The sequence below is a fragment of the Tachyglossus aculeatus genome, chromosome 1, assembly GCF_015852505.1.
Source record: "Tachyglossus aculeatus isolate mTacAcu1 chromosome 1, mTacAcu1.pri, whole genome shotgun sequence".
NCBI lineage: Eukaryota > Metazoa > Chordata > Mammalia > Monotremata > Tachyglossidae > Tachyglossus > Tachyglossus aculeatus.
In genome coordinates, this window is record NC_052066.1 from 65673086 (window position 1) to 65700564 (window position 27479).

The following is a 27479-nucleotide window of genomic DNA, read 5'->3' on the forward strand; positions in this document are numbered from 1 at the left end:
TTGTCCCACGTGGGGCTCACAGTCTTAATCCCCATTTTGCAGATAAGGTAACGGAGGCTCAGAGAAGTTAAGTGACTTGCCCAAGGTCACACAGCAGGCATGTGGTGGAGTCAGAATTCGAACCCATGACCTCTGACTCCAAAGCCCATGCTCTTTCCACTGAGCCACGCTGCTTCTCTATTGCATTGTACTCTCCTAACTGCTTAGTACAGTGCTCTGCCCACAAGATAAGTACTCAATGAATACCACTGCTTGATTCTACCTTCACTCAAACCTGCCCTGGGGTCTAAGCTGGTAAGAAGAGACAGAAAGGGAAAGCTAAATAAATCCGCTCAGTAAAGCATCTCACCCAATTTCTGCGTGTCACCCCAAGGTCGAGGATCCATTTGACGGTCCGGTCCATTCGATGAAGAGTTTGAAGAGTTTGGGAACACCTGAAATATAAGACATTTTTGAAGTACCATACCATTTCAGTTTCGGGAGAACACCTGTAATGGAAATCATTGTAATCTTTTAGCTATGTTCTTTCGGTTCCATTCAAGAGCCTCTGAAAATGAAAAAAAAAATTCACATTTCACACATTAATTTACTATTCCTAGACAAAAATTGTTAATTAGCCCACTAACTCCCAAAGTGGTACTTCTACTACACTCTCCACCAAAATATAAACCTCACCCAAACACACTGGAATTGCAGACGAGGTTCTCACAGGTAGGATCAGGGATTTTTGGTGGTACAGTCCTCTGGACTGTAAGCTCGCTGTGGGCAGGGAAAATACCTACCAACTGGGTTGTATTGCACTCTTAGAGAATTACAGAAGCAGCGCAGCTTAATGGATAGAGCACGGGTTTGGGAGATAGAGGTCGTGGGTTCTAATCCCGGTTCCGCCACTTGTCAGCTGTGTGAATTTGGGAAAGTCACTTCACTTCCCCGTGCCTCAGTTCCCTCATCTGTAAAATGGGAATTAAAACTGTGAGCCCCACGTCAATCTGATAACATTGTTATCTATCCCAGCGCTGAGAACAGTGCTCGGCACATAGTAAGTGCTTAATACTATCATTATTATTATTACTCTCCCAATCTCTTAGTATAGTGCTCTGCACTCAAGTGCTCGCTAAATATATGCAGTCAGTCGATAATATTTATTGAGAGCTTACTGGGTGCAGAGCACTGTACTAAGTACTTGGGAGAGGACCATATAACAGACACATTCTGCAAGTACTGTGGGGACGGTGGGGGAATGAATAAAGAGAGCAAGTCAGGGTGACAGAGAAGGGAGAAGGAGAAGAGGAAAGGAGGGCTTAGTAGAGAAGGCCTGACTGACTGCTCAAGACCCGAGTCTTAGGGTCTTTAGGGAAGGAAAAATAATAGAGATCAATGGGAAGTGACCTGTAAGACTCTGACATCAACAATTAACTAGCTTTAGTCCATTAAACCAATATTCTGAATGCTACTTGATACTGAGTCGTGGGGGTGTAAAGTTAGAGGACTGGGAGGAGTATGTTGGCCTAAAAAGCCATTTAGGTTGACCCTGGGAAATGTAAGTTTGTTGGGCATTTAACTCATATCATCACCGCCTGGTGTTTCTCGGTTGGGAAAGGGAAGAAGGACAAGTACTCTCACTACCTCCACAGGATTCCCACCTTCCAATGACCCCCTTACTACTCCCCGCCATTAGAAAGTAAACACCTTGTGGGCAGGAAACAAATACTGAGTTTCCACTGCACCTTCCTGAGCTCTTGGTAAGGTGCCTTGCACTCAGTGGGGGCTAAGAAAGTACCACTGCTGTTTCAAAATCTATTTATTCGAATTGGAAATTCTTCTCACCGCTCGATATGCTTTTCCACCTTTATGGTACAACCCGAACGGGGTCTCTTTCATTACCATTTTTGGCTCTGTTCCGTTGTTACTACGTCTTTGAAAAATGTCTCGAGTACTGTAAACGCTTACCAAGAGAATGTGTCTGTTATAGTGTACTCTCCCGAGCGCTTACTACAGTGCTCTGCATATGGTTAGCGCTCGATAAATACGATTGACAGGCTAATATATAATACTGAGGTGGTAGCAGGGCAACCATGTGGCGATTTCCTGGAGGAAAGAAGAAATTCAAGACGGTGGAAGGGGTAAGAGGTTGGAGTTAGTTGGTTGGTTAATAAATACGATTGATGATGATGATGAGTTAGGGAGACTGACGTCGGGGGGTTATCCGCAGGGAGACTTTATTTGAAATCGTCGCAGTAAATTCACCAAGGGAGGGTTCCAGAACAGACCCGGAGGGTCTGAAGGGGTGAGGACTAAAGGAAAAGCCAGAAAAAGAGATGGAGAAATGCGCAGCCAGAGAGGGAAGACAGGTGAGGCTGAGATAATTAGGGCAGAGAAGGGTGCGTTCGATTTGGTGAGAAGGTAATTGGTGACCTTAGAGAGAGTGGAGCGAAGGGGAGAAAAGCAGATTTTAGAGAGCAGTACAGGATTCTGAGGAGAGGAAGTAAAGGCAACGGACATACAGCGTGGCTCAGCGGAAAGAGCCCGGGCTTTGGAGTCAGAGGTCAAGGGTTCAAATCCCAGCTCCACCAGTTGTCAGCTGTGTGACTTTGGGCAAGTCACTTCTCTGTGCCTCAGTTACCTCATCTGTAAAACGGGGATTAGGACTGTGAGTCCCCCGTGGGACAACTTGATCACCTTGCAACCTCCCCAGTGCTCAGAAAAGTGCTTTACACGTAGCAAGCGCTTAATAAATGCCATCATTATTATTATTATTATTTGAGGAGTCCGGATGTGAATGTGAGCCGGGGACGAGAGCCTGGAGGGTGCGGTGGGATCCAGGGACGGTGCTTTGCACACAGTAGGAGTTCAGTTAATACTATTGACTGAGTGAATGAAAAAGAGGTGCTCATTAAAAACTGAATGAATGAATAGTAGTCTCTCAAATACTATTGTGAATGAGAGTGAATGGACATTACGTGGCCAAGAAAAACTATCGAACGAATAAAAGCAAGACATGCTACGCAAATCTATGCTACACAGTTAAACGGATCACCTCTTTGAAGTATCAAGACGTTCAGGCGTTCAATCGTATTTATTGAGTGTTTACTGGGTGCAGAGCACTGTAGTAATAATAATAATAATAATAATAATAATAATAATAATGGTATTTGTTAAACACTATGTGCCAAGCACTGTTCTAAGCCCTGAGCACTTGGGAGAATACAACAATAAACAGTCACATTCCCTGCCCACAAGAAGCAGCGTGGCTCAGTGGAAAGAGCCCGGGCTTTGGAGTCAGAGGTCACAGGTTCAAATCCCGACTCCATCACTTGTCAGCCGTGTGACTTTGGGCAAGTCACTTCACTTCGCTGAGCCTCAGTTACCACATCTGTAAAATGGGGATTAAGAGTGCGAGCCCCCCGTGGGACAACCTGATCACCTTGTAACCTCCCCAGCGCTTAGAACAGTGGTTTGCACATAGTAAGTGCTTAATAAATGTCATTATTATTATTATTATCATTAACAAATAGTCTAGAGGACACACACCATCTCTTCACTCCTCAAGAACCTCACTTGGCTCACTATGCCTCGAGCAAAAATGTCTCCGAGATAATGGATGAAAAGATCGGGAAACTTTGGGAATATATGGGGGGAAAAAGTGTCATGGCAACGGCAAAGGAGGGTGTGTATACATGAAACTAAATCACTGGGAAGGCCTGAACCTAATTATAGTATCAAAGCACCACACCCAGAGCTAGGAATAGAAGATTGTTTAGTTGGCCAGTATCTAGAGGTAAATGCCTGGGGTACTCTTGGAAAAAGAGTATTTCGATTCAGGCTCTCAGTGACACACCTTGAGGAAAATCCCTGTTGCCAAGAAGGTCCTTGAGTCATTAAGGGTGTGACCGTATAGATTTGCATTAGTAATCAGGCTGAAAACTGAATTCCAACTTCCCTGAGCTTCCCGAACGGTTCTCGTGGTATCAGGTTTTGGGGAAAGGCCTGGTTAATTCCCACACCCAAGTTACGAGATGTTTTATCGAACCCCAACAAAGCACCCCAAACACGATAATGGGGTTGGGTCGGGTGGGGCCAAAGCTTCACTGGGGCATCAAAGAGGGAAGCAGTGTGGCCCAGTGGAAAGAGCCCGGGCTTTGGAGTCAGAGGTCGTGGGTTCGAATCCCGGCTCCGCCACTTGCCAGCTGTGTGACTTTGGGCAAGTCACTTCACTTCTCTGGGCCTCAGTTCCCTCATCTGGAAAATGAGGATTAAGTCTGTGAGCCCCACGTGGGACAACTTGATTACCTTGTATCTGCCCCAGCGCTTAGAACAGTGCTTTGCACATAGTAAGCGCTTAATAAATGCCATCATTATTATTATTATTAAAGAGGGGACGGGGATTTTAGGTGAGGGAGGAAAAGGCCCGGAGAGGGACACAGTTCAAAGGGCTAACAGGCCAGAGAATCAGCATTTGGGGTCTTTTCAACCCCCAGGTAGAAACTTTCGAGTTCTGCTGCAGACCTACGATTCATTCATTCATTCAATCGTATTTACTGAACACTTACTTTGTGCAAAGATGAGCAAGCCTGGAAGTCCGGCTCAAAAAGCAGCAGTGTGGCCTAGTGGGAAGAGCACGGGCCTGAGCGTCTGAGGACCTGGATTCTACCTTCGGCTCTCTCATCCGCTCTGCCTACCGCTTGCCGTGAGATGCCGAAGAGGTCACTTTACTTCATCATCATCAATCATATTAATTGAGCGCTTACTATGTGCAGAGCACTGTACTAAGCCCTGTACTTTACTTCTCTGTGCCTCAGTTTCCTCCACTGTAAAATGGGGATTAAATACCTGTTCTCCCTCCTACTTAGTCTGCAAGCCCCATGTAGGGCAGGGACTGTGTCCAACCTAATTAACTTGCCCAACACTTAGAACAGCGTTTGACGCAAGCACTTAAATACCATTAAAAAAAAAAAAATCTATGGGGCCATCGCCCCTGCCACTCTCAGGGACTTGCAGTAATCCAGTCTAAATTAGTTTAAAAGCCTTATTTATGCGTGTGAGCTCGTCGCTACTTTCTTAGTGTCTTTTTCTGAGACTAAAATGCTTCAGTGCCTCTTTTTTCAACCTTGACTCCCAGTATTCTCTAAATGACACTGATGGCCTAGGACTTACACATTAACCGGGGTTTCATGATCCACAGGGAAGAACCAAACTTGCCTATTTTGGCTGCCATCTTTGAGCAACAACAGAGAAGGGAAAGGAGGAGTTACTTAATGAGCAACTAACAAATGCTATAAGTAGCCCTCCGCCAAGCACTGTGTTCAGTGTTGGGGTGATACAAGAGCTATACTGAACGGCCAAACTATCTCCCATTCTGATTTGCAAGGCCTAAATTAATGACGTTTATACTACAATTGGGATCAGAAGGATGCAAATTCCTTATGGGGAGGGAATGTGTCACTCGATTATTCTGATATCCCAAGTACCAAGTGGTCGCTCAATAAATTCCACTGCTACTTCTATTATTAATAATAACAACAACAACAATAATAATGGTACTGTACTTAGCTACTAAGCGCTGAGGTGGATACAAGCAAATCAGGTCGGACACAGCCCCTGTCCCACGTCCCCATTTTCCAGATGAGGTAACTGAGGCACAGAGAAGTGACGTGACTTGTCTAAGGTCACACAGCAGACAGGTGGCAGAGCCGGGATTCGAATCCACGTCCACCGACCCCCTCCTGCCACGAGGCCACGCTGCTTCTCAGTGGCAATTTCTCATATTAGAAATGATATTAACTCAATTCCCACTGACCTTTTCATCAGAATTCCCACTTTGTGTTCCATTACAAACTGAAGTCTCTAAACACTTGGACTGGGATGGTGATGGCCTTATCAAATTGGCAACATCCCATACGGTCTTCTTCACTTGGCCAATAACATAGTCTAGAAAATTGAAATAATATAAAGACAAATATTTAATGGGACATCCAATCAGATCAAGTTCCCGCTAGCCCTCATTCCTTAGATAAAAAAAACTTCATTTCATCTCGATCGGCAATAATTTACGTTGCTCTGAAAAACTTTTAAAAATTCAAAGCATTAACTACTAGATATAACTCTAGAGAATTGAATGTTTCCAACGTTGTTGAAAAAGAAACTATTCACAATTGCTGGCAATCCTCACGTGGAGAATGAAATCTCTACTCTTCCCTAGAAGATTGCATAAATGAAAAATGACTATGCCGTAGTCCCCAAATTTGGGGTAAGATGATTTGATCTTCCAAATTGAGGTAGCTTCAGACAGGCTTCCCCAAACCTGTTACATTCAGCAATGATCAGACCATTTCACATTCAGAAGATTGTGCCAAAAAAATAAAGAATCCATTTCAACACCCCCTGAGCTGGGGCTAATCGATGGTATTTACTGAGCGCTTATTGCGTGCCCTCTGCACAGCACTGTGCTAAATGCTTGGGAGAGTACAATAAAGTAGACACTCTCCCTGCCCTCAGGTTGCTAATAAGACCCATGGCATTATTGAGTGTTTATTGAGTGGAGAGTACTTAATAGGCTCTAGTAAAAATACCCAACAACAGACTTGGTGGAAACTATCCCTGTCCACAAGGAGCTTACAGTCTACAGGGAAAGATGAACATTAAAATAAATTATAGATAGGGGAAATGGTAGACTCTAAGGATATTTACATCAGTATCAAAACTTGGTACACATCCAAGTGCATAGTGAACGCAGAGGCAGGGAGTGGAAATAAGGCAGAGTTAAGGGAAGGCCCCTTGGAGAAGTGATTTTAAAATGGTTTTGAAGGTGGGGAGAGAGGTGGACGGTCAGGGACGGAGTTGGTGGCAAAACGGACAGAATTTAGGTACAGAGAGTAGTTTGGCATAAGAGCGTGGCTCAGTGGGGGTCAGCGGTCATGGGTTCTAATCCCAGCTCCGCCGCTTGTCAGCTGTGTGACTTTGGGCAAGTCACTTCACTTCTCTGTGCCTCAGTGACCTCATCTGTAAAATGGGGACTGAGCCTGTGAGCCCCATGTGGGACAACCTGATCACCTTGCATCCCCCCAGCGCTCAGAACAGTGCTTGGCACAGAGTAAGCGCTTAACAAATACCATCACCATCATAAGAGGAGTGGAGTGTGTGGGATGGATAGAGGTAAGGAGGGGAAATAATAATAATAATAATAATAATAGTGGCATTTATTAAGCGCTTACTATGTGCACAGCACTGTTCTAAGCGCTAGGGGGGAATACAATGTGATCAGGTTGCCCCACCTGGGGCTCACAGTCAATCCCCATTTTACAGATGAGGTAACTGAGGCTCAGAGAAGTTAAGTGACTTGCCCAAGGTCACACAGCAGACATGTGTCAGAGCCGGGATTCGAACCCCTGACCTCTGACTCCAAAGTCCGGGCTCTTTCCACTGAGCCACGCTGTCAGTGTCAGGGAAAGAGCTGACTGGATGCTTTAAAGCCAATGGTTCAAGAGTTTCTGTTCGATGTTTAGTCCAGTGCTCTGCACACAGTAAGCGCTCAATAAATACCATTGATTGATTGATGTGGAGGCGGGTGGGCAACCGCGGGAGGTAGCCAAGGAGTTGGGAGGTATGGACTGAAAGGTTTTTCAGAAAGCTGATCTAGGCAGCAGGGTGAAGTGCGGACTAGAGAGGCTGGAGGCCAGGTGGTCGGCAAGGGCACTGATCAAGCAATCAATCAATCAATCAATCGTATTTATTGAGCGCTTACTGTGTGCAGAGCACCGAACTAAGTGCTTGGGAGAGTATGACACAATAGAATTGGCAGACATGTTACCCGCCCACAACAAATTTACAGTCTAGATGATCTTAAATCTAGACTGATGCAATAGTCGAGACGGGAAGTCACAACAATAATAATAATAATAATAATTATGGTATTGAAGCACTTACTAAGTGCCACGCACTGTTCTAAGCGCTGGGGTAGATACGAGGTGATCAGGTTGTCCCACGTGGGGCTCACAGTCTTAATCCCCATTTGACAGACGAGGGAACTGAGGGACAGAGAAGTAAAGTGACTTGCCCAAGGTCACACAGCAGACAAGTGGCGGAGCCGGGATTAGAACCCATGACCTCTGACTCCAAAGCCCGGGCTCTTTCCACGGAGCCACGTTGCTTCTAGTAAGTGTTTGGATCAGCATGTTAGCGGTTCAAATGGGGAGGAAAGGGTGGATTCTAGAGGTTTAGTAAAAGTAAAAGGACAGCATTTCATGACGGACTGACTGTTTGGGCTGAATGCTTATCTGACTGGTTGTATAATCAAGTAACTGGAAAAATTAAACCCACAAAAGAGGGTACAGTAGATTACTAGCTACATTTCAATCAATCAATCGTATTTATTGAGCGCTTACTGTGTGCACAGCACTGTACTAAGCGCTTGGGAAGTACAAGTCGGCAACATATAGAGACGGTCCCTACCCAATAGTGGGCTCACAGTCTAGAAGGGGGAGACAGAGAACAAAACCAAACATATTAACAAAATAAAATAAATAGAATTTATCTTTCAATTTCAATATTTCAGTCTATACATATATACATACAATTCAAATACATATTTGAATTGAAATTTCAATAATTTCAATACTTATGCACATCTGAACCAAAGCCTCCGGTTATTTATCTAGCGTTCACTTTCTTCTGAAATGAAATTTTAAAAGTCTATGCAGTACCTAATTTTGGTCTTTTGGCTTGTATCTCGTCAGAGTCACTTATAGAGGACCGAATACTGAGGAAAGAACAGAAAAATTATTTAGAGGCGCAAACCTGATATTCATGCATCAAATATCACTTCCGTACCAATTTTCTATCAGTGCATAGTGCAGATACCACAAAGTCATAATAATAATAATAATAATAACAATAATGGTATTTGTTAAGCACTTATGTGCCAAGCACTGTTCTAAGCACTGGGGTAGATATGAGGTAATCAGGTTGTCCCACATGGGGCTCACAATCCTAATCCCCATTTTACAGATGAGGTAACTGAGGCACAGAGAAGTGAAGTGTCTTGCCTGAGGTCACACAGTAGACGAGTGGCGGAGCCGGAATTAGAACCCACTTCCTCTGATTCTCAAGCCCGGGCTCTTGCCACTAAGCCACACAGCTTCTCACCTAAGTAGGCACTCAACAAATCTGACGATGATGACCATCAAATGGGATTCAAGAGAAGTGCAACTAGGTATTTTTCCACCTGAGGCACACTCCAACTAAATAATAATAATAATAATGGTATTTTTTAAGTGTTTACTATGTGCCAAGCACTGTTCTAGGAACTATGTTGCCCACTTGTACTTCCCAAGCGCTTAGTGCAGTGCTCTGCACACAGTAAGCGCTCAATAAATACGATTGAATGAATTGAATGAATGAATGGACTAGCGTAGATTCAAGCTAATCAGGTTGTCCCACATGGGGCTCACAGTCTTCATCCCTATTTTACAGATGAGGGAACTGAGGCCCAGAGAAGTGAAGCGGCTTACCCGATCACACAGCTGACAAGTGGCGGAGCTGGGATTAGAACCCATGACCTCTCACTCCCAAGCCCCTGTTCTTTCAATCAATCAATCAATCGTATTTATTGAGCGCTTACTGTGTGCAGAGCACTGGACTAAGCGCTTGGGAAGTACAAGCTGGCAACATATAGGGACAGTCCCTACCCAACAGTGGGCTCACAGTCTAAAAGGGGGAGACGGAGAACAAAACCAAACATAGCTGCTTCTCTTGAAACGGACGCTAAACTGGGAAAACTCTCCCTCTCCCTCTCCCTCCGTCTCCTGGCTTTCATTTTAAAACACACAGGATGTGCTATAGGAACATGGAAATTAGCACTGCCGATACCCTCCTCTAAGGGCGTCTTAGATACCCTGCAGCACACTTTAAAAATAAAATGAAATAAAAAAAAACACTATTGGAAATGCTATTAGCTCAGGAGAAAATTCCAAGAAGTAGTTTTCCACTATTGGAATGGATGTGCCCCCTAATCAGTCTGCGTTAAATTATGCTGTTCGCCCCACCACTAACTGAAGGACGAACAATTAAACTACCCCAAGTACTTCATTCCTTATTCATCATCATCACTGGGATTTATTGAGCGCTAAGTAAGGTTGATGTTAAAGGAACAAAGCGCGTGGGCTGGGTTGTAATTAGGAAGTGAGCCAGGTAAGATGCAGGAGGGCAAATTCATTGAGTACCTTAAAGGTAAGGAATTCCTGTTTGAGGCAGAAATGGGTGGGCAACCAATCATCATCATCATCAATCGTATTTATTGAGCGCTTACTGTGTGCAGAGCACTGTACTAAGCGCTTGGGAAGTCCAAGTTGGCAACATATAGAGACAGTCCCTACCCAACTGTGGGCTCACAGTCTAAAAGGGGGAGACGGAGAACAAAACCAAACATACTAACAAAATAAAATAAATAGGATAGATATGTACAAGTAAAATAAATAAATAGAGTAATAAATATGTAAAACATATATACATATATACAGGTGCTGTGGGGAAGGGAAGGAGGTAAGGTGGGGGGGATGGAGATGGGGACGAGGGGGATGCCGGGTTTTGAGGAGAGGGGAGATGTGAACTGAGCGCTCTTGTAGAAAAACATATCGGTCAGCAGAGTGAAGTATCGGACTGGAGTTAATACAGTGGAGATTATTACTATTATTATTATTCAATGGAATAATAATTCCATTATTATTAAATGGAGATTGAGAATGTAAGCCCCATGTGGGACAGGGACTGTGTCCAACCCAATTGGTTTGTATCTACCCAGTGCTTAGAACAGTGCTTTGCACATAGTAAGCGCTTAATCAATCAATCAATCGTATTTATTGAGCGCTTACTGTGTGCAGGGCACTGTACTAACAGCTTGGGAAGTACAAGTTGGCAACATATAGAGACAGTCCCTACCCAACAGTGGGCTCACAGTCTAAAAGGGGGAGACAGAGAACAAAACCAAACATACCAACAAAATAAAATAAATAGAATAGATATGTACAAGTAAAATAAATCAATCAATAAATAGAGTAATAAATATGTACAAACATATATGCATATATACAGGTGCTGTGGGGAAGGGAAGGAGGTAAGATGGGGGGGTTGGAGAGGGGGCCATCATCATCAGTGCGATGATGGGTAGGGACCGTCTCTATATGTTGCCAACTTGCACTTCCCAAGTGCTTTGTACACTGCTCTGCCCACAGTAAGTGCTCAATAAATACGACTGATTGAATGACTGAATGAATGATTGCATTTGTTAAGCGCTTACTATGTGCAAAGCACTGTTCTAAGTGCTGGGGAGGATACAAGGTGATCAGGTTGTCCCCCATGGGACTCACAGTCTTCATCCCCATTTTACAGATGAGGTAACTGAGGCACAGAGAAGGTAAGTGACTTGCCCAAAGTTACACAGCTGACAAGTGGCGGAGCCAGGATTTGAACCCATGACACTCAATAAATGTGAATGAATGAATGAACAAATTAATTAATTAATAATGGCATTTGTTAAGCGCTTACTATGTGCAAAGCACTGTTCTAAGTGCTGGGGAGGATACAAGGCGATCAGGTTGTCCCCCGTGGGACTCACAGTCTTCATCTCCATTTTACAGATGAGGTAACTGAGGCACAGAGAAGTTAAGTGACTTGCCCAAAGTTACACAGCTGACAAGTGGCGGAGCCAGGATTTGAACCCATGACACCCAATTAATGTGAATGAATGAATGAATGAATGATTTATTAATTCGAACCCATGACCTCTGACTCCAAAGCCCGTGCTCTTTCCACTGAGCCACGCTGCTTCTCTATGAATCAAAGGGGGTCAGCGAGGAGGCTGATTCAATAGTGAGCTTCCTGGAGAAGCAGCACTGAATAGTGGACAAAACCCGGACCCGGGGAGTCAGAAGGACCTGGGTTCTAATCCCAGCTCCGCCACTCGTCTGCTGTGTGACCTTGGGAAAGTCACATCACTTTTCCGGGCCTCGGTTACCTCATCTGTCAAAAGGGGATGAAGACTGTGAACCCCAGGTGGGACAGGGACTCTGTCCAACCTGATTAGCCGGTATCTACCCCAGCGCTTAGAACAGTGCTTGACACACAGTAAATGCTTAACAAATACCATTATTATTAGTAGTAGTAGTAGTAACACATTAATAATACTAATTATTATTACTATTCGAGAAGGGAAGCAGCGTGGCTCAGTGGAAAGAACCCAGGCTTTGGAGTCAGAGGTCATGGGTTCATATCCCAGCTCTGCCAATTGTCAGCTGTGTGACTTTGGGCAAGTCACTTCACTTCTCTGGGCCTCAGTTCCCTCATCTGTAAAATGGGGATGAAGACTGTGAGCCTCCCGTGGGACAACCTGATCACCTTGTAACCTCCCTAGTGCTTAGAACAGTGCTGTGCACATAGTAAGCGCTTACTAAATGCCATCATTATTATTATTATTATTAACTCCATCACGTGCCACCTGTTATTTATTTTACTTGTACATATTTATTCTATTTATTTTATTTTGTTAGTATGTTTGGTTTTGTTCTCTGTCTCCCCTTTTAGACCGTGAGCCCACTGTTGGGTAGGGACTGTCTCTATATGTTGCCAACTTGTACTTCCCAAGTGCTTAGTACAGTGCTCTGCACACCGTAAGCGCTCAATAAACACGATTGATGATGATGATGATGACCTTGGGCAAGTCACTTAAGTTCTCTGTGCCTCAGTTTCCTCACTTGTAAAATGGGGATTTGATACCTCTTCTCCCTCCTATTTAGACCGTAAACAGAGGGGCCATCATAAATGAATCACAGGCAGTTCCTGAGCATTTACTCTGTGCTGAACACTATAATAAGGATTTGAGCGAATACAATCCACTTGAGTTGGGTAGGGACCGTCTCTATATGTTGCCAACTTGTACTTCCCAAGCGCTTAGTACAGTGCTCTGCACACCGTAAGCGCTCAATAAACACGATTGATGATGATGATGATGACCTTGGGCAAGTCACTTAAGTTCTCTGTGCCTCAGTTTCCTCACTTGTAAAATGGGGATTTGATACCTCTTCTCCCTCCTATTTAGACCGTAAACAGAGGGGCCATCATCAATGAATCACAGGCAGTTCCTGAGCATTTACTCTGTGCTGAACACTATAACAAGCATTTGAGCGAATACAATCCACTTGAGTTGGGTAGGGACCGTCTCTATATGTTGCCAACTTGTACTTCCCAAGTGCTTAGTACAGTGCTCTGCACACAGCAAGCGCTCAATAAATACGATTGATGATGATGATGACCTTGGGCATGTCACTTAAGTTCTCTGTGCCTCAGTTTCCTCACCTGTAAAATGGGGATTTGATACCTCTTCTCCCTCCTATTTAGACTGTAAACAGAAGGGCCATCATGAATGAATCACAGGCATTTCCTGAGCATTTACTCTGTGCTGAACACTATAATAAGGATTTGAGCGAATACAATCCACTTGAGTTGGGTAGGGACCGTCTCTATATGTTGCCAACTTGTACTTCCCAAGCGCTTAGTACAGTGCTCTGCACACAGTAGGCGCTCAATAAATACAACTGAATGAATGAATGAATGATGCCTGCCCACACGGAGCTAAAAATCTAGTGTAGGAGTTTATAGTCTAGCTACTTCAAAACAGCTCTGAATTTGCCTTGCTGATCTTTCCCATCCTAATGAAGGCTTCCGTAGAAAACCACCTGTACAATAAATCCCCTTGCTACTACTTAACCTGTGGATAAATAGCAGTGAAACCCCTCCCCTGAAACAGGAAGCAATCAAAAACCATCAACAAGGTTCGGGAAAACGATTGGAACTGGCAATTTGAGACCACTGGATCATACTTCATTCATTCATTCGTTCAATCGTACTTATTGAGCGCTTACTGTGTGCAGTGCACTGTACGAAGCGCTTGGGAAGTACAAGTCGGCCCCAGCTCTCCCCTACAATTCATCGGTAGTTTTCCACTAGCTCAGTGATTCGGACATGGATCGTAATAATAATAGTAATAAAGGTATTTGTTCAGCGCTTACTACGTGCCAAGCACTGTTCTAGGCGCTGGGATAGATACAAGGTAATCAGGTTGTCCCACACAGGGGTCACGGTCTTAATCCCCATTTTACAGATGAGGCAACTGAGGCACAGAGAAGTTAAGTGACTTGCCCAAAGTCATAAAGCTGACAACTTGTCTACTGTCTACTTGTCTTAAGAGCTCAATAAATACGATTGATTGATTGATTGTTCTGTTTTGCTGTCTGTCTCCCCCTTCTAGACTATGAGCCCGTTGTTGGGTAGGGACCGTCTCTTTATGTTGCCGAATTGTACTTTCCAAGTACTTAGTACAGTGCTCTGCACACAGTAAGCGCTCAATAAATCCCCCCATCTTACCTCCTTCCCTTCCCCACAGCACCTGTATGTATGTATATATGTTTGTACGTATTTATTACTCTATTTATTTATTCATTTTACTTGTACATATCTATTCTATTTATTTTATTTTGTTAGTATGCTTGGTTTACGTTCTCTGTCTCCCCCTTTTAGACTGTGAGCCCACTGTTGGGTAGGGACTGTCTCTATATGTTGCCAATTTGTACTTCCCAAGCGCTTAGTCCAGTGCTCTGCACACAGTAAGCGCTCAATAAATACGATTGATGATTGATGATGAATAAACACCATTGAATGAATGACAAGTGGCGGAGCCGGGATTAGAACCCACGACCTCTGACTCCCAAGCCGGTGCTCTTTCCACTAAGCCACGCTGCTTCTCTAATCACCTTATCCTACGACGGCGACAAGGCAAAGGGGCATGATTACATTATAATCCCAGCGCCCCCATTTTTTCACGTTGTGTGCCTTTGAAAAAGTCATTGAATTCCACTCTGCCTCAGTTCCCTCATCTGTTAATTTGGGATTAAATACCCGTTCTCCCTCCCTCTCAGACTGTGAGCCCCACATGGGACAGGGATTGCATGGGATCTGATTGTACCATCTCGGCTCCGGAGCTCGATACAGTGCTTGGCATCGGGTAAGCACTTAAATTCCACAATGATTATTCTCCCTTCCTGTAATTTACCAGTCAACCAACTCAAGAAGGCCCAACTCCTCCAAGAAGCCTTCCCTGACTAAGCCCTCCTCTCCTCGTCTCCCTCTCCCTTCTGTGCCGCTCTTATCTGTTCCTTCATTCGTCCTCCCTCCCATCCCCACAGCACATATGCATATATCTGTATATATCTGTCATTTATTTATCTATTTATTTATATTGTCTGTCTCCCCTTCTAGACTTTGAGCTCACTGTGGGCAGGAATTCATTCATTCAATCGTATTTATTGAGCGCTTACTGTGTGCAGAGCACTGTACTAAGCGCTTGGGAAGTACAAGTTGGCAATGTATAGAGACGGTCCCTCCCCAAAAACGGGTTTTGTGGACAGAGCAAGTGCAGCCTCTTGCATAGTTACAATGAAAACAATAATCATTATGATAATAGTACTGAATTCATTCATTCATTCAATCGTATTTATTGAGCGCTTACTGTGTGCAGAGCACTGTACTAAGAGCTTGGGAAGTCCAAGTCGGCAACATATAGGGACGATCCCTACCCAAAAGTGGGCTCACAGTCTAGAAGGGGGAGACAGAGAACAAAACAAAACATATTAGCAAAATAAAATAAATAGAATAAATACATACAAATGAAATAGAGTAATAAAGACCTGGGCTCACAGTCTAGAAGGGGACTCTCCCAAGCGCTTAGCCCAGTGCTCTGCATACAGTAAGCGCTCCATCAATACAGTTGAACGAATGAATGAACGAACGAACAAATGAGTGTCTGTGTCCCTGTGTGTGTCTCTGTGCCCCTCTTGGACACGCATTCATTCATTCATTCATTCAATCGCATTTATTGAGCGCTTACTGTGCGCAGAGCACTGTACTAAGCGCTTGGGAAGTCCAAGTTGGCAACATCTAGAGACGGTCCCTACCAAACAGCGGGCTCACAGTCCATTCATTCTTTCATTCAATCGTATTTATTGAGCGCTTACTGTGTGCAGAGCACTGGACTAAGCACTTGGGAAGTACAAGTCGGCAACGGATAGAGATGGTCCCTACCCAACAGCGGGCTCACAGTCTAGAAGGGGGAGACAGACCACAAAACATATTAGCAAAATAAACTAAATAGAATAAATATGTACAAATGAAATAGAGAATGTGTCTATTGTTATATTATACTCTCCCAAGCGCTTTGCACACAGTAAACACTCAAATAAATATGATTGATTCCATTGATCTCTATGGTAGGGGAAGCAGCGTGGCTCAGCGGAAAGAGCCCGGGCTTGGGAGTCAGAGGTCATGGGTTCTAATCCCGGCTCCGCCACTTGTCAGCTGTGTGACTCAGGGCAAGTCACTTCACTTCTCTGTGCCTCGGTTCCCTCACCTGTAAAATGGGGATTAAAACTGTGAGCCCCATGTGGGACAACCTGATTACCTTGTATCCCCCAGCGCTTAGAACAGTGCTTGGCACATAGTAAGCGCTTAACAAATGCCATCAATATCATTATTATTATTATTAGAGAACCCTACATTAAGTACCTGGAAGCGTACAATACAACAGAGTTGGTATTGATTGATTCGATTGATTCGATTGATCTCTATGGTAGGGGAAGCAGCGTGGCTCAGTGGAAAGAGCCCGGGCTTTGGAGTCAGAGGTCACGGGTTCAAATCCCGGCTCCGCCAATTGTCAGCTGTGTGACTTTGGGCAAGTCACGTCACTTCTCTGGGCCTCAGTTCCCTCATCTGGAAAATGGGGATGAAGACTGTGAGCCCCACGTGGGACAGCTTGATCACCTTGTATCCCCCCAGCACTTAGAACAGTGCTTTGTACATAGTAAGCGCTTAATAAATGCCATTATTATTATTATTATTATTATTGGTAGACACAATTCCTGCCCTCATGGAGCCTACAGTGTAGAGAGGGAGAAGGACATTGGCATATATTACAGATCGGGGAAATGGCAAAGTCTTAAGATAGGTAAGTGCTGTGTGTCTGGGGGTGGAGTGAATATCAAGACCTTAAAGGGCATAAATTCAAATGCAAAGGCAACACAGAAGGAAGGGCAATAATCAATCAATCGTATTTATTGAGCGCTTACTGTGTGCAGAGCACTGGACTAAGCGGTTGGGAAGTACAAGTTGGCAACGTATAGAGACAGTCCCTACCCGACAGTGGGCTCACAGTCTAAAAGGGGGAGACAGAGAACAAAACCAAACATACTAGCAAAATAAAATAAATAGAATAGACATGTACAAGCAAAATAAATAAATAAATAAATAAAGAGAGTAATAAATATGTACAAACATATATACATATATACAGGTGCTGTGGGGAAGGGAAGGAGGTAAGATGGGGGGATGGAGACGGGGACGAGGGGGAGAGGAAGGAAGGGGCTCAGTCTGGGAAGGCCTCCTGGAGGAGGTGAGCTCTCAGTAGGGCCTTCAAAGCCCTACTGAAAGCTCACCTCCTCCAGGAGCCCTTCCCAGACTAAGCCCCCCTTTTCCTCTGCTCCCCCTCCCCATCACCCTGACTCCCTCCATCTGCCCTACCCCCTCCCCACCCCACAGCACTTGTGTATATATGTATATATTTATACTTTCAATTCTGTTTATTCTTCTACTAAGGATGAGTACATATCTGTAATTCTATTTATTTATACTGATGCTACTGATGCCTGCTTACTTGTTTTGCCGTCTGTCTCCCCCTTTCTAGACTGTGAGCCTGTTGTGGGCAGGGATTGTCAATCAATCAATCAATCGTATTTATTGAGCGCTTACTGTGTGCAGAGCACTGTACTAAGCGCTTGGGAAGTACAAGTTGGCAACATATAGAGACAGTCCTTACCGAGCAGTGGGCTCACGGTCTAGAAGGGGGAGACAGAGAACAAAACCAAACATATTAACAAAATAAAATAGAATAGATATGTACAAGTAAAATAAATGAATAAACAGAGTAATAAATACTTACAAACATATATACATATATACAGGTGCTGTGGGGAAGGGAAGGAGGTAAGACGGGGGGATGGAGAGGGAGGAGGGGGCTCAGTCTGGGAAGGCCTCCTGGAGGCCTGTCTCTATTTGTTGCTGGATTGGACTTCCCAAGTGCTTAGTATAATAATAATGATGGCATTTATTAAGCGCTTACTATGTGCAAAGCACTGTTCTAAGCACTGGGGAGGATACAAGGTGATCAGGTTGTCCCACGGGGGGCTCACAGTCTGAATCCCCATTTTACAGATGAGGGAACTGTGCCCCACACACTGTAAGTGCTCAATAAATTGAAAGTGTTGAAAGTTTGAAAGTGTTGAAAGTGCTAGTGTTGAAAGAATGAATGAATGTATATATGTGTATATATATATATACATGTGTATATATATATATCCTGTATATATGTATATATGTTTGTACATATTTATTACTCTATTTATTTATTTATTTATTTTACTTGTACATATCTATTCTACTTATTTTATTAGTATGTCTGGTTTTGTTCTCTGTCTCCCCCTTTTAGACCGTGAGCCCACTGTTGGGTAGGGACTGTCTCTATATGTTGCCAATTTGTACTTCCCAAGTGCTTAGTACAGTGCTCTGCACATAGTAAGCGCTCAATAAATACGATTGATGATGATGATTGATGATGATGAATGAATGAATGAATGAATGAATAGGTGGAAAGAGGCCTTAGTTAGAAAGGTTTCTTGGAGACGGGATATAAGTAAGGCTTTGAAAGAGGGGAGAGTGGTGGTCTGTCAGATCTGGAGGGGGAGGGAGTGTCAGGCCAGAGCGAGAACATGAGCGAGGGGGGAGCGGGGGACCCAGACGAAATCCAGGTACAGTGAGTAGTTGGCGAATGATGATGGTATTATGTTAATAATTTTTAATTTATCAATTTATGTTAATAAATGTCATTATGCCATTATGTTTATGTTAATAAATGCCATTATTATTATTATTATGTTAATGGCATTTATTAAGCACTTACTATGTGCAAAGCACTGTTCTAAGCACTGGGGGATACAAGGCAATCAGGTTGTCCCACGGAGGGCTCACAGTCAATCCCCATTTTACAGATGAGGGAACTGAGGCACAGAGAAGTGAAGTGACCTGCCCAAAGTCACACAGCTGACAGTTGGCAGAACCGGGATTTGAACCCATGACCACTGACTCCAAAGCCCGGGCTCTCTTCCACTGAGCCATGCATTTACCATGTGCCAAGCACCGTTCTAAGCGCTGGGATAGATACAAGGTAATCAGGTTGTCCCACGTGGGGCTCACAGTCTTCATCCCTATTTTGCAGATGAGGGAACTGAGGCCCAGGGAAGTGAAGTGACTTGCCCAAAGTCACACGGCTGATAAGTGGCAGAGCTGGGATTAGAACCCGTGACCTCTGACTCCAAAGCCCGGGCTCTTTCCACTAAGCCACGCTGCTTCTCAGCATGGAATGGATTCTAGAGATGCTGTAAAGGTAGAACCAAAAGGAGTTGTGTTGCCAACTTGTACTTCCCAAGCGCTCAGTACAGTGCTCTGCACACAGTAAGTGCTCAATAAATATGATTGACTGATTGATCTGATGACAGACTGAATATGAGAGATAAATAACAGAGATGATTTTTAGTGTCCATCTCCCCCCTCCCCGCGTAGATTGTAGGCTGGAGTGCAGGGCTCTTGTCTCTATTGTTCTCTCCCAAGTGCTTATAATAATAATAATAATAATAATGGCATTTATTAAGCGCTTACTATGTGCAAAGCACTGTTCTAAGCGCTGGGGAGGTTACAAGGTGATCAGGTTGTCCCATGGGGGGCTCACAGTCTTCATCCCCATTTTGCAGATGAGGGACCTGAGGCCCAGAGAAGTGAAGTGACTTGCCTAAAGTCACACAGCTGACAACTGGCAGAGCCGGGATTTGATCCCATGACCATGATTGATGCTTAATCAATCAATTGTCAATCAATCGTATTTATTGAGCGCTTACTGTGTGCAGAGCACTGTATTAAGTACAGCTTAATACAATGTTCTTCACTGAATTAGCATACAATTCCTTAATTCATTCAATCGCATTTACTGAGTGCTTACTGTGCACAGGGCACTGTACTAAGTGCTTGGAAGCAGCGTGGCTCAGTGGAAAGGAGCCCGGGCTTTGGAGTCAGAGGTCACAGGTTCAAATCCCGGCTCCGCCAATTGTCAGCTGTGGGACTTTGGGCAAGTCGCTTAACTTCTCTGTGCCTCAGTTACCTCATCTGGAAAATGGGCGTTAAGACTGTGAGCCCCCCGTGGGACAACCTGATCACCTTGGAACATTCCCAGTGCTTAGAACAGTGCTTTGCACATAGTAAGCGCTTAATAAATGCCATTATTATTATTATTATTATTATTATTATTATTATTATTGGAAAGTACAATTCAGCAACAGATAGGGACAATCCCTACCCCACAATGGGCTCACAGTCTAGAAGACCTGGGCTGCCGGGTAAAGCACAGAGAAGTATGCCACGGCCCGGGACTCCTCACCCTGGGCTTCCAGGCTGTCCATCACCTCGCCCCCTCCTACCTCACCTCCCTTCTCTCCTTCTGCAGCCCAGCCCGCACCCTCCGCTCCTCCGCTGCTAATCTCCTCCCCGTACCTCGCTCTCGCCTGCCCCGCCATCGACCCCCGGCCCACGTCCTCCACCGGGCCTGGAATGGCCTCCCTCTGCCCATCCGTCAAGCTAGCTCTCTTCCTCCCTTCAAGGCCCTACTGAGAGCTCACCTCCTCCAGGAGGCCTTCCCAGACTGAGCCCCTTCCTTCCTCTCCCCCTCGTCCCCCTCTCCATTCCCCCATCTTACCTCCTTCCCTTCCCCACAGCACCTGTATCTATGTATATATGTTTGTACATATTTTTTACTCTATTTATTTTACTTGTACATATCTATTCTATTTTATTTTATTTTGTTAATATGTTTGGTTTTGTTCTCTGTCTCCCCCTTTTAGACTGTGAGCCCACTGTTGGGTAGGGACTGTCTCTATATGTTGCCAATTTGTACTTCCCAAGCGCTTAGTACAGTGCTCTGCACATAGTAAGCGCTCAATAAATACGATTGATGATGATGATGATATGTTTATACATACTTATTACTCTATTTATTTATTTATTTTACTTGTACATATCTATTCTATTTATTTTATTTTGTTAGTATGTTTGGTTTTGTTCTCTGTTCCCCCCTTTTAGACTGTGAGCCCACTGCTGGGTAGGGACTGTCTCTATATGTTGCCAACTTGGACTTCCCAAGCGCTTAGTACAGTGCTCTGCACATAGTAAGCGCTCAATAAATACAATTGATGATGATGATGATGATGACTCAGAAGAGCCTGAGTCTAACCCCGGCTCGGCCCTCCTCTTCTGGGTGACCTTGGGCAAGCCGCTTCACTCCTCTGTACCTCAATTCCCTCCTCTGGAAAACGGAGATTAGCACTGTGAGCTCCACGTGGGACATGGACTGTGCCCGACCTTCCCAGGTCTTCCCCCCCCATCTTACCTCCTTCCCTTCCCCACAGCACCTGTATATATGTTGTACATATTTATTACTCTATTTATTTATTTATTTTACTTGCACATATCTATTCTATTTATTTTATTTTGTCAGTATGTTTGGTTTTGTTCTCTGTCTCCCCCTTTCAGACTGTGAGCCCACTGTTGGGTAGGGACTGTCTCTATATGTTGCCAACTTGCACTTCCCAAGTGCTTTGCACACAGTAAGCGCTCAATAAATACGATTGATTGATTGATTGATTCCCAGACTGAGCCCCTTTTTTCCTCTCCTCCTCCCCATTCCCCCTGCCCTACCTCCTTCCCCTCCCCACAGCACCTGTATATATATTTGTACAGATTTATTACTCTATTTTACTTGTACATATTTACTATTCTTTTTGTTAATGATGTGCATATAGCTTTAATTCTATTTGTTCTGACGATTTTACACGTTTTGTTTTGTTGTCTGTCTCCCCCTTCTAGACTGTGAGCCACTTGTTGGGTAGGGACCGTCTCTAAATGTTGCCGACTTGTACATCCCAAGCACTTAGTCCAGTGCTCTGCACAGAGTAAGCGCTCAATAAATACGACTGAATGAATGAATGACCTGATTAGCTTGTATCCACTCCAGCACTTCGAACAGAGAAGCGGCGTGGCTCAGTGGGAAGAGCCCGGGCTTTGGAGTCAGAGGTCATGGGTTCAAATCCCGGCTCTGCCAATTGTCAGCCGTGTGACTTTGGGCAAGTCACTTCACTTCTCTGGGCCTCAGTTACCTCATCTGTAAAATGGGGATTAAGACTGTGAGCCCCACATGGGACAACCTGATCCCCTTGTATCCCCCCAGTGCTTAGAACAGTGGTTTGCACATAGTAAGCACTCAATAAATATGATGAATTTATGAATGAATGCCTAGTACAGAGTAAACACCTAATAAATACCAAACAAAAAAATATATGTATATTTTTTAAAAGAAGCACTTGCCAAGGGGGAGAAAGGCATCCCACACTGCGCTGAGACTCTCGCTGGCCTCCTCTTTTCCAGCGCCCCGCACACAGAAGGCACTTAATACCCATCCTATTCACTCAATCATATTTACTGAGCACTTACTGTGTGCTCTGCACTGGACTAAGTGCTTGGGAAATACAAATTGACAACAGATAGAGACTATCCCTACCCAACAACGGACTCACGGCCCACAGCTGAAGCGACACGAGGCATTCTCAACTTTCAGAAAGTTGGGGAGGCTGTGGCTGCCACTCTCTCTGTGACTCAGACCCTGAGATGCCTGAAACTCCGCTCCTCAAGCCACAAAGCCCTATCCCTCTTATGGGACATATCATTGTCCCCGTCTTAATGATTTGGGGTTTTTGATGGTTTCATCCTTCTTAGGTGTGTCACCCACCCTCTTTTGCTTCCTTTATTCTCAGATGATGAGTCCTACGGGGGCCAGAAACTCTCATTTTTATCCGTGTCTTTTTTTCCCAGCCCTTAGTGCAGCATCCTGCACCCAGAAGCCACTTAATACCTGTCCTAATAATAATAATAATGGCATTTGTTAAGCACTTACTATGTGCAAAGCACTGTTCTAAGCACTGGGAGGGATACAAGGTGATCAGGTTGTACTATGTGGGGCTCACAGTCTTAATCCCCATTTTTACAGATGTAGTAACTGAGGTACAGAGAAGTTCGGTGACTTGCCCAAAGTCACACAGCTGACAATTGGAGGAGCCGGGATTTGAACCCATAACCTCTGACTCCCAAGCACATGCTCTTTCCACTGAGCCATGCTGCTTCTCTAATATACTAACATAATACGATGGATCGATTAGTAATAGTGATCAGAGGATGAGTCCTACGGGGGCCAGAAACCCTCATTTTTATCCGTGTCTTTTTTTCCCAGCCCTTAGTGCAGCGTCCTGCACCCAGAAGCCTCTTAATTTCCGTCCTACTAATACAATACCATTGATCAATTAGTAATAGTGATCAGATGATGAATCCTACGGGGGCCAGAAACTCTCATTTTTATCTGTGTCTTTTTTCCCAGCCCTTAGTGCAGCGTCCTGTACACAAAAGCCACTTAATAACCATCCTACTAATTCAATACAATGGATCAATTAGTAATAGTGATCAGATGATGATGAGTCCTACGGGGGCCAGAAACTCTAATTTTTATCCGTGTCTTTTTTTCTCAGCCCTTAGTGCAGCGTTCTGCACCCAGAAGCCACTTAATTTACGTCCTACTAATACAATACCATTGATCAATCAGTAATAGTGATCAGATGATGAATCCTACAGGGGCCAAACATTCTATTTTTTATCTGTGTCTTTTTTCCCAGCCCTTAGTGCAGTGTCCTGCACACAAAAGCCACTTAATACCCATCCTACTAATAGAATATAATGGACCAATTAGTAATAGTGATCAGATGATGAATCCTACAGGGGCCAGAAACTCTAATTTTTATGTCTTTTTCCCCCAGCCCTTCATGCAGCATCCTGCACCCAGAAGCCACTTAATACCCGTCCCACTAATACGATTGATTGATTAGATAGTGACGGCGTTTAATGAGCACACAGTGGGTGTGATGCACTGAACTAAGAGGCTGGCGGGGGCGGGGGTACGAGACACAAGTGACTTGAAAAGTGAAAAGGACTCCCATCCTTCCCAGCAGTATCTTCAGATGAGATCTCCTCCCTCCTCTCAATTGCTACTCCATCTACCTGTGCTTCAGACCCCATTCCCTCTCATCTTATGAAATCTCTCGCCCCTTCCCTCCTCCCCTCCTTAACTTCCATCTTCAACCGCTCTCTCTCCACTGGTTCCTTCCCCTCTGCCTTCAAACATGCCCACATTTCCCCATCCTAAAAACACCCTCTCTTGATCCCACCTCCCCTTCTAGTTATCACCCTATCTCCCTCCTACCCTTCCTTTCCAAACTCCTAGAACGAGTCATCTACACCCGCTGCCTCGAATTCCTTAACGCCAACTCTCGCCTCGACCCCCTCCAATCTGGCTTCTGTCCTCTACGCTCCACCAAAACTGCCCTCTCAGAGGTCACCGATGACCTCCTTCTTGTCAAATCCAACAGCTCCTACTCTATCCTATTCATCCTCCACCTCTCAGCTGCCTTCGACACTGTGGATCACCCCCTTCTCCTCAACACGCTCTCCAACCTTGGCTTCACAGACTCCGTCCTCTCCTGGTTCTCCTCTTATCTCTCCAGCCATTCATTCTCAGTTTCCTTTGCAGGCTCCTCCTCCCCCTCCCATCCCCTTACTGTGGGGGTTCCTCAAGGGTAAGTTCTGGGTCCCCTTCTGTTCTCTATCTACACTCACTCCCTCGGTGTCCTCAAGGGTAAGTTCTGGGTCCCCTTCTGTTCTCTATCTACACTCACTCCCTCGGTGACCTCATTCGCTCCACGGCTTCAACTATCATCTCTACGCTGATGACACCCAGATCTACCTCTCTGCCCCTGCTCTCTCTACCTCCCTTCAGGCTTAGGTCTCCCTCCTCCTGCCTTCAGGACATCTCCATCTGGATGTTTGCCCGCCATCTAAAACTCAACATGTCCAAGACTGAACTCCTTATCTTCCCTCCCAAACCCTGCCCTCTCCCTGACTTTCCCGTCACTGTAGACGGCACTACCATCCTTCCCGTCTCACAAGCCCGCAACCTTGGTGTCATCCTCGACTCGGCTCTCTCGTTCACCGCTCACATCCAATCCGTCACCAAAACCTGCCGGTCTCACCTCCGCAACATCGCCGAGACCCGCCCTTTCCTCTCCATCCAAACCGCTACCTTGCTGGTTCAATCTCTCTTCTTATCCCGACTGGATTACTGCATCAGCCTCCTCTCTGATTTCCCATCCTCCTGCCACTCCCCACTTTGGTCTATACTTCACGCTGCTGCCCGGAACATCTTTGTGCAGAAACGGTCTGGGCATGTTACTCCCCCACTCAAAAATCTGCAGTGGCTGCCTGTCAACCTACGCATCAAGCAAAAATTCCTCACCCTGGGCTTCAAGGCTGTCCATCACCCCGCCCCCTCCTCCCTCCCTTCTGTCCTTCTCCAGCCCGGCCCGCACCCTCCGCTCCTCTGCTGCTAATCTCCTCACTGGGCCTCGTTCTCGCCTGTCCCGCTGTCGACCCCCGGCCCACGTCCTCCCCCTGGCCCGGAATGCCCTCCCTCCGCAAATCCGCCAAGCTCGCTCTCTTCCTCCCTTCAAAGCCCTGAGAGCTCACCTCCTCCAGGAGGCTTTCCCTTTTTCCTCTCCTCCTCACAATCCCCCCTGCCCTACCTCCTTCCCCTCCCCACAGCACCTGTATATATGTTTGTACAGATTCATTACTCTATTTTACTTGTACATATTTACCACTCTATTTTATGAATGATGTGCATATAGCTATAATTCTATTTATTCTGATGGTTTTGACACCTGTCAAAATGGACTGTGAGCCCGCTGCTGGGTAGGGACCGTCTCTATATGTTGCCGACTTGTACTTCCCAAGCGCCTAGTACAGTGCTCTGCACACAGTAAGCGCTCAATAATGTACTTCCCAAGCGCCTAGTACAGTGCTCTGCACACAGTAAGCACTCAATAAACACGACAATGAATGAATGGAGTGTGTACTGTGTGCAGAGCACATGGCTCATTGGAAACAGCATGGGCTTGGGAGTCAGAGGTCATGGGTTCGAATTCTGACTCTGCCACTTAGCTGTGTGACTTTGGTCAAGTCACTTAACTTCTCTGAGCCTCAGTTCCCTCATCTGTAAAATGGGGATTAAGACTGTGAGCCCCACGTGGGACAACCTGATCACCTTGTATCCTCCCCCGCACTTAGAACAGTGCTTTGCACATAGTAAGCGCTTAACAAATGCCATCATCATTATTATTATTAAGTGCTTGGGAGAGTACAATACAGCAACATAAAAGACACATTCTCTGCCTACAGCGAGCTTACAGTCTAGAAGGGAAGACAGCGGAAAGCATGCGGTCTCTGCCTGTCAGTCCTCTCCCTCTCTCCCCACCTCTTTCTCTCTCTGTGTCTCTCACCGTCTGTCTCTCTCCACTCTCTCCCTGTCTGTCTCTTCTGTCTGTCTCTCTCTATGTCTCCATGTGTCCCTCTCTGTCTGTTCCTCACCCTATCTGTCTCTCTCAACCGTATCCCCCTCTATCTCTCACCCTGTCTGTCTTTCTGCATGCCTCTCACCTGTCTGTCCCTCTATCTGCCTGTCTGTTTCTGTCTCTCAGCATCTGTCTCTCACCTACCTGTCTCTCTCTATGTCCCTCTGTCTCTCACCTGTCTGTCTCTCTGTACCCCTCTCTCTGCCTGTCTGTCTCTTTCTGTCTCTCTCATCTACCTGTCTGTCTCTGTGTCCCTCTCTCTGCCTCTTTCTGTTTCACCCTGTCTCTCACCTACCTGTCTGTCTCTCTCCATGTCTCTCTCTTTGCCCCTCTCTGCCTGTCTATCTCCTTCTGTCTGTCTCTCACCCTGTCTTTCTCTCTGTGTGTGTCTGTCTCTCTCTCTGGGCCCCTCTCTCTGCCTGTCTGTGTCTCTTCATGCCTGTCTCTCACCTACCTGTCTCTGTCTCAATGTGCCCCTCTCTCTCTGCGCTGCCTGCATCTCTTTCTGTCCATCTCTCACTCCGTCTGTCTTTGTCTCTCTCTCTGTGCCCCCCTCTGCCTGTATGTGTCTCTTTCTGTCCGTCTCTAATCTGTCTCTGTCTGTCTCTCTCTGTGCCCTCTCTCTGCCTGTCTCTCACCTGTCTCTGTGTGTCTGCCCCCTCTCTCTGCATGTCTCTCACCTACCTGTCTCTCTCTGTGTGTCTGTCTCTCCCTCTCTGTGCCCCTCTCTCTGCCTCTCTCATCTACCTGCCTGTCTCTGTGCATCTGTCTCTGTGTCCC

The 27479-nt window shown here is 45.3% G+C and overlaps 1 protein-coding gene across 2 annotated transcripts in view; it reads right to left on the minus strand.

Moving 5' to 3' along the window:
• The window catches only part of SENP2 (SUMO specific peptidase 2), a 90815-nt gene that overhangs the window by 55362 nt on the left and 7974 nt on the right, over positions 1-27479 (minus strand). The window contains exons 2-4 of one of the 2 annotated variants that reach the window (XM_038762535.1): positions 8700-8755; positions 5798-5928; positions 350-434 (exon numbers count right to left, since the gene is read on the minus strand). In XM_038762535.1, coding sequence (XP_038618463.1) covers positions 350-434; positions 5798-5928; positions 8700-8755 — 272 coding nt within the window. Of the gene's footprint in view, positions 1-349; positions 435-5797; positions 5929-8699; positions 8759-27479 lie in introns of those variants that run through there. The other variant, XM_038762620.1, reaches the window with a different exon arrangement.